We start from the raw sequence: 12,585 nt of genomic DNA on the forward strand, positions 1-12,585 counted from the left end.
CAAGGTAGGGTCAGTCTTGTCATTGATTGCCAGGTCATTGTTTACTCTAATTACTGAACACCTATCACGTACTCCACGTACTCAAGTCCCAGGTGAAGTGTTAGGAATACAAAGTAAGTAATAGTCTCTGATCTCAACAGGCATTTTTTTTTAAAAGCTCATTAACACCTTGTACAGTAACAGAATGGCCAGAATAACATGCAATCATTTCCCTCATCGATAGCTTGTTAAATATAATATGGAGCAACACAAAACTGTATTTGGCAATTCTAAAGTAAATTTAATTAGCAAAATCAATGGAAAACTAGTTAATAACCTCTACAGGTATAAAGATGTTGCAATTTTGGGCCAAGAATTATACTAGTAAAGCATATATAAAAACTATTTCATGAATAAATAATTCGATTTGTCATTTTCATAAAAGTCTATTGAAAGAATGTAATTCAATCAATTCCCAGTAAGTTATCTCTAAAAAAAAATTTTCTGTTTCATGAGTAACTACTAAGATCAGTTTGAAACACTCTATCAACAATATGACTTTATTACCAAGGTGGAACTTTTGACTCATTATCAAATGGCTTCACATTTCTTTCAAAATTTAGATATTGACATTTTACTGGAAGGATCCCAATAGAGAAGATTATTATTGAACATATCTTTTCGTTAAGTCAAGAAAAGGATGAGAACTGTCTTCTAGAGAATTCCACTACTGAACTGACTAAATTTTTAATTCCATAAGAAAAGAGAGACATACTTTTGACATAAATGAAATTTACAAAACCAATCTGGTTTTGGCAAGAACACGAAGGCAGACTATTTTGCATGAGTTGGCCAGGGGCATGAGTATGGCTTGCTTTTGAGCTTTAACATCAAATATAAACCTCGGAGAGAGCAGGTTTCTACCACATTAGTAATCTCATAGCAGCTGGGCAACTGTGAAGATGGAATTTTCCTTTATCAGAATAGAGGAAGGTCGGAAACGATCAATTCACTTTACCTTTCAACCTTTTCAAGTACACGGGAACATCACTCTTAATACTTTTGGAATCGTCTTCGGCTCTCTCCCAGACCATCTGAGGAGGGTTGTTCTGAGCTAGCCAGTCGGCGACTTTGTTCTCGGGGGCCATCATTCCAGTCTGAATCCCCGGCAGGTCTTGAGCTCCAGCAGAAGACTTCCTGGACTTGTGACGCTGCTCAGAGGTAAATTTTGTCACATGGTCTCTAATCGTTACCTTCCCTGGGGCACTGTCATCAAATTCAATGGTAAAGGAAGCATGCCCTGCACCTGTGGGGTGGGAGCTCGGTGTGTCTTTTGTTGGGATTTCATGGATAGTGCTTTCTGTGATTTGTGACGGCTGCTGGAACTCTTTTGTAGGGATTTCAAAATAGCTTGGTTCCCTACATAAAGGAAAAAGGACTTCTTCGTTTGCGGCGGCAGGCTGTTCCTCAACTTGCTTCGCATCTAAGCTGCACCCTAATGAGAAAAATAAGAGAAAATTCAAAATATTTGGGAGCTTCTAGCAGGTGAAGGAGTCAAGAGAACCAGAAGTCAGATCCCAGCCTGGATGAACACAAGGGCAAATGTCACAGAGAAGAAATCGTTTTGGTTGCGAACATGGTATTCAGGCACCAACTGGAGATGCAAGGTGAGTAGCAGCCATGGCAAAGGATAGCAAAGCAGTTAAAGAGATGGACCTTGAATGGCTAGGACCATGTTCTTTCCAACCAGGATCTAGAAATCATCAAGGTGCAAAAGAATTGAAATCAAATGGAGATGGAGATACATGTTCACTGTATATATTATATATCTCGAGTGACAGAAAAAAGATGAATTTCCTTATCCAGTAAGGAGAATGAAATATCTGCAATACCTTGAACACAAGTAGAACTCCGAGGAGGACAGGTGCTCAAGCGAGGAAGTGCACATGAAGTCAGTATGTACGCGATGCTCTACAATAATGACCCCACTTACCATTCTTCCCCTTCACATTCACAACCACTACTGAGAGAATGACCAAAAGCCAATACCCTGACGTGTGATCCTTGCAGGAAGATACAGTTTATAAAGAATAAAAGAATAGTAAAGACAAAGCAGGTGGTTTGCCTGCAGCGTTGCAATCCAAGCAGCAGTGTGAAAAAAATAAAAGTAGAAATTGAGTTGCCAGCCATTCATCGCAGAAGAAAATTCATGTCTATTTCTATGCAGCAGTATATGCACAAGTGTCAAAAATCCTTGGCAAAAAGCTGAATTATAAAATCAGATCAACAACAGGAGTTAGCAGAAGCAGCAAACAGGACAGGAATGCTACCATTCGTCTATTGCTCAGAAGCGAATATAAAGGCATAAAAATAAAAATAAACACATTTATACAGAAAGCACGTAAAGGCATAGAAATGAAAATGGTAATTGGAATGTTTTAAGGATGTGTTATCAGAAGTGCAAATGCAATATATACATACATATATATAAAAATATATACGTATGTACATTTTTTTAAAGATTAAACTACCCTATTTTTCAGGAAGCAATTGACCATGGCTATTATCAAGATGGTAAAGAGCGAGTTCAAATGGAAAACATTCCCCTAAAGCTCAAACAGCATTCTTTTTGAAAATACATTGGTAGAAACCATCCGCAGATAATTTATTAGGAGGAAAAGTCAATGCAGGATAGCAAGTTGTTTCCAATCGTTTTCTAATTAAGTGAAGTATTTAGTCTTTTGAAACATCTTTTGGAAAATTAAATCTTGATGGGATTCTTCAGGTGCTGTAATTGACTTCTTGGCATATTCTGAATGTAAAACAATCATAACACTGTTTGCTTTTAGGGTATAGAAGTTTGGGACGGCAACATTTCTGTAACCAAAAGCATGGGGTAGTGTATAGAAAACATCAAGCTAATTAAAAAAAAAAAAGCAAAAAAAAAAAAAAATCTATGAAGAAGAGAAACCATATCCAACCAAAACAATCTCAATGTAAAAATGATCCTTTTCAAAGTCTACTTAGTTTTTTTTACCCATGAAAATGAAAAAAATTATATCAAGAACAACTCTGCATTATCAAAGCAAATATTTTACATGCTATTGGAAAGGTTATACAAGACTTAATAATTTAAAGTCACATTTAAAATTTTTCTTTATTAAAAAGTTAATATATCTTTTTCTTAATAATAAAATGTCCACTTGGATTTGAATATTTACTCCAAAGTCCTATCACTTAAAATTCCTGTGACAGTATAATGCATTAACCACTCAACAGATATTAATAAACTCATTAATGCTATTTAATTTTTTTATGCATTGATTGATTTATTATATACAATGTACTATATTTGACCAATTCCATATAATACAACTAGTTTATAAACCATGCTACTAACAGAGATACCTAATTCTTCATTCCTTCATTCTGCTTTGCTCATCCTTCAGATAACAGTAACACTAGAACAAAAGGTGGTAGTTTTCTATAAAATGATGTGGCTGAATTACGATGTAAAAACCACCAAGAGCTTATCCAGGGATATACGATTTACTTGCCACTCAGCACTCAAAGCAATATTTTCCTCCCTTGGGAATGAAAAGTTCCCAGTTACTAATAACACACTTTCGGCATACCTTCACATTTAACAGCAGAGACCAACAAGGGCACACGAATGCTTTTAAGATTATAGTTCCCTCAGTCCTCCTACAAACTTGCCTTTACTCCAAGGACTAGGAACCTGAGACTGGTACAACTTAACATCAACTACCCAGAAACCAGTTGTCTAACACCATCGAGTAGGGAGGCAGCATGTTAAGATCCAATGGTTATAACCAGGTGGTTTGGTTCAGTAAAGAGCAGGGATAAGACTTCAAATCAGATTACATCCTGTCTCTATCAGCCTTCCGTTCTCATTTTCCTCCCAGTCAAATGAGGAAATATCTATCCATAGGACTGCTGTGAACTTTTAGTGAGGTAGTATTGAGCGAGATTATGTAAGTTACTCAGAACAAAGCCTGGCATAAGTGGGCACACAAATAAATGTTTCTCTCTTGTCCTGCCCCAAGTCTCCAACATGGTTAAGAATGAGGAAAACAACCAACTAAAACCAAAAACCTAACTCTAAGAAACCCAAGACAGACATGGCGCCTATTCTCTCATATCTGCGGCCTTCATCAACAAGGAAGACCCTCTGGAGAGCCTAGTGAGGCTTAGGTCAGACGTTTTACTAGGAAGGAAGAGTCAAGTTGTAGAGAGAAGACTAAAACATCAAGGGGAGACGTGTACTATTCCATGTACAAGGCGTACACACAGCCCTTCTGAGTCACCCAAGGACATGGCTGTATCACAGTTCCATGTTCTCTCCTCAATATTCCTCACTTAATATTCTTAATGATCCCTAGTGATAAAGCAAACATTTTAATTACATCCCGCCTCCTCTGCTTGGAAAGACAGTGAAAGGGTAATTCATTTCATAGAAATACAGGAAATCATTCAACTTCTTTAAAAAAATTGTCAGTTGTAAAACTTCAGTCATCTGGAAAATTCATTATGGGGAAGAATTCCTTTCTCAGGAGATAAGAAAAACAGATCAAGCGTGGGCCCACTCCATTTGGGAAGTGTAGGCCTACTAGGAAAATTAGGGCTTTTCCAAATTAAAACAGAGATATAAACAGCTTTCCTCTCTTAGGAAACTGACGGAACATACTCTGGATTTATGAATTATGAATACACTCTGGAACATGAGGCTCTTAACCATTTCTCTTCCAAATCTATTTTGTTTATACCAAAATACACCAAATAATATACTAAATATATTAATACTTTATTTACACTGATACTGTTGTTAATCTAGATTCTAGATACTTAAATTTTTTTAATAACTGCGTTAGAATTCTGTTTACCTAAATCAGAGCAATTGGTGATAATACCCCAACTTCCTTAAAATATTTTATGACTGAGTGACCTTCGCTCCTGTAACACACACAATCCAGGAAAAGAAGTTCCCTTTATTCTTCTGTACTAAATAAAATAAAATATTACACTACCTCAAGATGACACCGACTGTAATCTGAAGGCTCCTTCTGCCTCGTATATTCTAGTACTTGGTATAACAAAGACTGGTAAACCACTTCTGCTTAAAAGGAGTTACAACTTGCAGGTTTTTAAATTTAGTTTGATGAGATTAAAAATCAATATAAAAGAAACAAAAACCTACTCCTCACAGGTGTGTATAGTTTCTCGAAATATATGCAATGCCTAAAGGCCTTTCACCGTAACCTAAATAAATGTGTAAACCAAGAGAGCAGGTAGAAGAGCATACCTCACCCTGGCCGGTGTGGCTCAGTTGGTTGAGCACAGTCCCATGCACTGCAAGGTCCCAGGTTCAATTCCCAGTCAGGGCACATGCCCAGGTTTTGGGCTGAATCCCCAGTAGGGGGTGTGCTAGAGGCAGCAGATTGATGTTTCTCTTTCTCCCTCTCCCTATCCCTTTCTCCCTGTAGCTAAAATGAGGACTGATTTTTCTCAATAGGACTCAAAATATTCACACAATTTCAGGAGAACTTGATTGCTCTGATGTACAGATTTGCTTCTAGAGTGTTTAGGTTACTTGGTAAGTCTGTAGAGATTCTGGAAACATGAGGACCCTCAGAGAGGAACACCAAAAATAACCAGGTAGTAGACAGATACTCTCTTCCTTCTGGAATGTTCACCTGTCATGGTTAAGTACTAAGATTTTGCTTCTAAAATTTGGTAATCAAAAAGCAATGTCTTTCTGTTTTACCAAAAGAGTATGCTTAGAGAAGAAATAATTGAACTAATAAGCATTTGTGTTTCACAATTTGAAAGATTTTTTTTAAACAAAAACAACTTAATTTCAAAATGATGACATGGAATAACATTTAGCATATGTTTTCAAATTGATTCTACAATCTATGCTGGCATCATAAATTATTTCAGGCCAGTAAGTAATGTTTTCCTCATTCTATATTTAAAGACTATAAATGATAAATCTGAAACAATATCTTTATCCTAATATAAGGAAACAAGTGAGCCCAGTTGGTATGGCTCAGTGGTTGAGCATCAACCTATGAACCAGGAGGTCACGGTCCGATTCCTAGTCAAGAACAGATGCCCATGTTGGAGACTCAATCCCCAGTGTGGGGTGTGCAGGGGACAGCTGATCATTGATGTTTCTCTCCCTCTCTCTCTCTCTCTCTCTCTCTCTCTCTCTCTCTCTCTCTCTCTTTTTCTCTCTCTCCCTTCCTCTCTAAAATCAATAAAAATATATTTTAAAAAAAGAAAGTAAGTCAGACTCTCAAAGGGCTCTTAATCAGCTGAATCTGATTGCGTGCTTTAAGCTATTTATCATAAGATGTAAATCGGTAATTCATTCTTCCTCACAAATAATCCCAAGATTATAAGACAGCGTTTGTCTTCAGGCAGAGATGACACTCTGATGAGAGGTCACACAAGCTGATAATCATTTAAGAGTTTAGTTCCGTTCACACAGATAAATTACTGGGAGATGCCTCACAGTTTGCAATTTATTTTATTAAGCTGAGATATGAAGGGTCAATTTTTCATGCCAATTTATTTTTAGAGTGTTTTTCCAAATCTTTGTACTCTATGAAGTATATATTTTTGGAGTGTGTGTATGTGTAATGGCGGCTGAAATGTTAACTGCTTATGGTTAAAAGGTGGACTCGGGCCCTAGCTGGTTTGGCTCAGTGGATAGAACATGGGCCTGTGAAGTGAGAGGTCCCAGATTCAAATCCGGTTGCAGACTTGGTCCCCAGTAGACAGCCAATCAATGGTTCTCTTTCATCATTGATGTTTCTCTCTCTCTTTCCCTCTCCCTTCCTCTCTGAAAATATATTTTAAAAAAAAGAAAGAAAGAATATCCTCTGGTGAGGATTAACAAATAAATAAAATAAACCTTTAAAAAAATAAAGAATGTGGACTCAGGAGTTGAGCTGGGTTAAAATCTCAACTAAACTATTTGCTAGCTGAGTGACCTTGGTAAGGAAATTCACTGCACCTCAGTTTCCTTATCTATAAAATGGGGGAAATTACAGTAACAGTCTCCAGGTATTGCTGAGAATTAAATGATAATCATATGCAGTGTACACACAAGAGTGTTTGATTAAGAATCACTGAAGCATTAGCTATTATTTATAAGTCATGATTCTGTCTCCAGGCGAGAAATTACACATATACTTCACTGTATTTTACAAGTTTATAGACTTCAAATTTCAAAAATCATTTTGTGTGAGGGGGAGGAATAGATTTTGAATGGCAAGATAAAATCATCCTCGCAATTATTTTCAGAATTTAGCAATAGTTACAATCTGCTGTGTTTTCTTTTAAATTAACCTCTATAATCAGTACCTTTTCCCCTCTTCTCTCTATGAGGTGGCTCTAGTGTACCACCGTGGTAATACATGATCCTTGAAATAAGGAACTTAAGTTTAGATGAGAAGGCATAAATACAAAAAACTGAATGAAAGTGTTATATATCAGCAATACATATATACTTAGAATACTTTAATATATATATATACTTTAATATATATATAATACTTTAATATATATATATATATATATATATATATATATATACCTGTGGAGATAAAGCAGGCAGGAATTACAGTATAATTTATGTGGGAAGCCACTGGTAGACAGTCTAAAAACAACTGGCTGTGGGACATAAGGCTCTTAAGGAAAGTGGGACATAATTAGAACTTGGACATAAAATCTATTTGGCAGACAAAAGACAGCCACTGTCGTTTTAAATTTTTTTTTTTAATGAAAAAGAAAAAATTGAGATTTTTTTCTTTGCAAATGGGCTGTAGGAGGGTTGAAACTGGAAGTAGGAAGTTCAATAATGACTTAGTGAAAAAAAAAAAAAAAAGGCAACAATGAGAAGGGAAGAGATGAAGATTTCAGATGAAGTAGACATTCTTGACTGCCTTCCAATATCCATTTCCTGTACCTCCTCCTCCAAGAACTCCAACATTCGCAGGAATCTCCTCTTCCCCGACACAGCTCGTGTGCCTCAGAGCAAAACCAACCCCACACAGCGTCAGGGTGGGCAAGGCTGGCTGAAGGATGGTCTCCTCACCCTTGCAGGGGTTGGTTCAGAAACAAGGGGGTGACCTTCTCGGGAACCCAATAGAGGCCGATGAGAGGAGAGATATGCTGAAAATGTTGGGGAGCATTCTTCTTGCATTTGGGGGGGTCCTCTGGAAGGAATCTTTGCTACTTCCTGCTGTGATCCCATAGCACACACCCTGGATTGCTAACGGTAGGCAGTCTACATGTGTGTGGGAACTGCCCGGTGTGCAGCCCCTGTGGGCAGAAGGGCTGAGAGACGGACAGAAACCAGCCAGTGGATGACACTGTTGAGATGCTGCACTAGTCAATCCTGAAGACTCAGATACTTTAAAAATATATTACCGGTATTATTGATCCCAGAGAGGAAGCGAGAGGGAGAGAGAGATAGAAAAATCAATGATGAGAGAATCATGGATCAGCTGTCTCCTGCACGCCCCACACTGGTTATTGAGCTTGCAACCCAGGCTTGTGCCCTGACCAGGAATCGAACTGTGACCTCCTGGTTTATAGGTTGGCACTCACCACTGAGCCATGCTGGCTGGGTGAGACAGTTATTTAAGCCATTGAATACCTTTCCTATTTAGTCTCAGGAAGCACGTCTGTTACTTGCATGTGAGGGTATGCTAACAACACCCCAAGTTTCTGAGCTTGGGCATGAAGAAACCTGTGTTGGTCTCAGGCAAGGAAGCTGTAAGGGAACTGATCTGCAAAGTTCTAACTTCAACTGGGGCAAAATCAAACCAAGTTGATAAAGGCAGCTTTCAGAGATACATGTCCTGGAAAAATCAGAGCACATTTAAAGAACCAGGGTCCGCATTCTCCAGCTGAAGCCACAAAAATGTCCTATTTCTCTTGCAGGACCTGAGACAGATGTAGGAAACTGACAAGTGCTCTGATGGCATCTGCCCTTGACTCAGCAGGTTCCCGCTCTGCTGGTGCCCGCATTTATAATAGTTCCCGCAAGCCTGGATCCTTATCTGCGTTACTGCTGACTCCAGGCCAGAGGTGACGGACAACTCACACCACTAGCTCCTGAAAATCTTGGTTTTCTGGCTCATGGGCTTAGCTCATTACTACACCCCTCCAGCAACAGGAAGAATATATTTCCTGACTACTAACCTGGGAATTTGACCCACAACTATGTCTTCATTCTGGCTGCTGAGCTAAGCTAATCTTATTGCTACCATATCCCAACAAACTGCATAAACTGAGGCTTGAAAGGTTTTAATTTCATGTCATATTTCTAAACATCAGAGAAATTGTTCATTTAAAAATCTATATATACAAAAGTCTAATATGCAAAGTGTCCCTTCAGGAGTTCGACCAGGAGTTTGATTGCTCGCTATGATGTATGCTGACCACCAAGAGGCATTATGGAATGAAGGAAGGCCCCAGCCAGCAGCTGGAAAGCCCTGATTGGCCCCGATCGCTGGCCAGGCCTAGGTATCCTACCCATGCATGAATTTCGTGCACCGGGCCTCTAGTATAATTATATGCTTGTGAACCTAATGAAATTAGTTGTATTTTGAAATAAACTGTCCAACTACATTCTTATGTTTTCCCAAGTTTTAACAATCTCATAAAAAAACTGCATGCCCCATATCATATTTTTAAATGATTAATAAAGATAATGGAATTAATGATTTATGTGAGAATCATTCAGAATGAATTAAAATTACAATGTTAACGTCATTATAACATTCATCAACTTTTTTTTAAATCAAATTACAGAGTAGTAGATATCACTTCTTAGGGTAGACGGATCTGTTACCCAATAATATCCCCAAATCTCATAATCTGAGATGTTTTTTTACCTGAGGTTCCAGTTTCTTGATTTTTTTCTTCTGGTTTGCCATTTGACTTGAAAGCTCTTTTTTCATCCACCTCATCTTCGCCCCACCATGAAGGCTGTCCGTATAATGGAGTACCGCGGGGCATGGCAGAAGTATCTGGAAAGAGGAAGGAAAATCTGTCTAAAGCATATTAAACAGGCTCTGCAGACATTAGAATTGCCTGGTTGATTTGTGAAATGAAAAACAAAGTATAGTCTAGGCAGCTGAAAAGTACTTAAGTTAAAAAACAAGTTAGTATTTATGTAAGACCACATTCAATGTCGGACATGACTAAGGAAATTATATTTTGCACTCATTAGTATCTAAGTAATGCAGACTGCTAAGCCCAATAACTTTCTACTCAACCATAATGAGTTATTTGGGGGCGGCCATCTTGTGTGTTGGAGTGATGGTCAATTTGCATATTACCTCTTTATTAAATAGGATTAAAGTAAATTTTTGTATGAGTGCCTAAAAAAATTTTTTAAAGCCATAGGGCATTGCATATTAACTCAATTTAAACGTGCTGTTAATAGGACTAACAGATTTACATTTGAACAAATTTGGTGATGCCTCTCCATTTAAAAAATTGCTTTTGTATGAAAGGGATTATTTATCTGAAGCATTTTTTACAGTTTCTGGAACATAATAAATATGATCATTATGATGATGCAGCATCAATGGGTATTTCCTATTAATTCATTTCAGTTATTATAATTCAGAAGAAAAAGCAAACATATGTGAATTAATAAAAATACTATAAGGTGAATTATATTTCATTCCCTTTAATATTTAAACATATGAAACACATCTACATACAACTGCCATAGACTATGGTTTATAATGCTTTGCAATGAAAGCACTGACTGCATTAAAATCCACTGTGAACTGTTGTTGTTATTATTATTATTACTATTACTAGAGGCCCGGTGCATGGATTTGTGCACTGGTAGGGTCCCTCGGCCTGGCCTGCGGGGATTGGGCTGAAACTGGCTCTTCGACATCCCCCAAGGGATCTTGGATTGTGAGAGGGCGCAGGCCAGGCTAGGCAAAGAGACCCCACCAGTGCACAACCAGGGCTGGGAAGGGACCACGGAAGGGCTCCAAGGAGTGTCCAGCCCATCTGGCCCAGACCCCTGCAGCAAACTAACCTACCAGTCAGAACATCTGCCCCCTGGTGGTCAGTGTGCATCATATCAATTGATCGACCAGTCAAAGGAACAATTAGCACATTAGCCTTTTATATACAGTATATACGGTAGGTTATTACTATCTGGACATGGACAAGATTTTGAGAACAAAGCCTGCCACTTCGCAATCAAGTATAAACATGATGTCTACAAGGAGAGGAGCATACCCAGGGCCTTCTCCTCGGCCTTCAGGGCCTCGGTGGCTTTGTGCTGAGCTTCCGGAGGAGGAGGATCTGCCACCTTCGAATCCACGCCCTTGGCACAAGCAGATTTGGATGATTCTGGTTCTGAAGATTTTTGGGACAATTGGAACTGAATGGTAAACTTCTCGTGCTAGAAAACATCGCAGTGAAACATGCATGAGTGAAACCAACTCTAGTCCACAGTAGGCTTACAAAAGAAATAAGAAAAAGCATTTTACCTTTAGAGCTTCTTCAGGGACCCTCATTTCTCCGCGTACTACAGTGAAAAGATTTGTATGTGAACAGGGCTAAGGAAGAATACAGTTTCAAAATTGTCCTATTTGGAGCAGGGAATTCCAGCAAAATCAGTATATCCCCCTAAGACTTAAATGTTAAACTGTGCTCGAAAATATAAAAATTTTCAACTTTACATACCAAAGAAAATCTTGATATCTGGCAAGTAATTCTACACTCAGGCAATAATGGCCTCCAAGCTATTTGGGTAATGAATCTGAGCACAAAAGACAATTTCAGTTCTACCAATGGGACTAAAAAGAAGAAAGAGAACCTGGATCAAATCAGATCGACAGCTAATCAGGAACATGTAAAAGGAAGTAACTCATCAGTGATTACCCCGAGTAAATCCTGAAGGAATGCGATGACTCAGACTCTCAGCGCTGATAAAAATACAGTTCATCTGAGAATGTAAAACAAGTGCTATAATTAGGGTCCTCAGTCCCAGGACTGAGATGAGGGTCAGCTTACATGATCCAACAACGGATTCTATACAGATCAGATCCAAGTGCTGCCCGGAATGAATGCTTTCATTCTTATGCCCCAAAGAACAATGCCTCTGTATATTAAAAAGACCTCCCACCATACAGTGGAGGTCACGTTTCCCACCATTACTTAATCCTGGGATGAAAGGACTCTTATACCATGTGCCATACCAATTCACAGCACCCAGGACTTCAAGGAAGGAAGCTATAATCACCATGACCACGTGGGGGAAAATAAAGGCTTCCCGGGCATTAGGAGCAGTACACTTGTGTTTATAGGGTATTTAACCTATATTTCTACTCATTCAAATAATAAAAAACTCAGAATGTTTTAGAGTGGCAAAGAGCTTTGGGGAATCTACCCTTCAATTCCATTACCCGGCTTCCTATTACAGAGTGAAGGAACTTGAGATTGGAGGGGCAGACCCCAAAGATGATACTCTCTCACTTCACTCTGCTCCCGGTAGCTGTGAAACATTAAGATTCCCCTTTTCGTTATGAACAC

At 38.5% G+C, this 12,585-nt stretch overlaps 1 protein-coding gene and 1 long non-coding RNA gene across 6 annotated transcripts in view; both read right to left on the bottom strand.

Moving 5' to 3' along the window:
- The window catches only part of LOC311614275, a 198,951-nt gene that overhangs the window by 49,493 nt on the left and 136,873 nt on the right, over window positions 1–12,585 (bottom strand). The gene's annotated exons all lie outside the window — the stretch shown is intronic.
- Window positions 1–12,585, bottom strand: part of CEP170 (centrosomal protein 170) — an 89,803-nt gene that overhangs the window by 47,905 nt on the left and 29,313 nt on the right. For all 5 annotated transcript variants that reach the window (XM_084868842.1, XM_084868841.1, XM_084868840.1 and 2 more), the window contains exons 5-8: window positions 11,541–11,596; window positions 11,287–11,452; window positions 9,912–10,046; window positions 998–1,474 (exon numbers count right to left, since the gene is read on the bottom strand). In XM_084868842.1, coding sequence (XP_084724968.1) covers window positions 998–1,474; window positions 9,912–10,046; window positions 11,287–11,452; window positions 11,541–11,596 — 834 coding nt within the window. The remainder of the gene's footprint in view (window positions 1–997; window positions 1,475–9,911; window positions 10,047–11,286; window positions 11,453–11,540; window positions 11,597–12,585) is intronic.

Source organism: Pipistrellus hanaki, assembly GCF_964339955.1.
Source record: "Pipistrellus hanaki genome assembly, chromosome: 20".
In the NCBI taxonomy this organism is placed as follows: domain Eukaryota; kingdom Metazoa; phylum Chordata; class Mammalia; order Chiroptera; family Vespertilionidae; genus Pipistrellus; species Pipistrellus hanaki.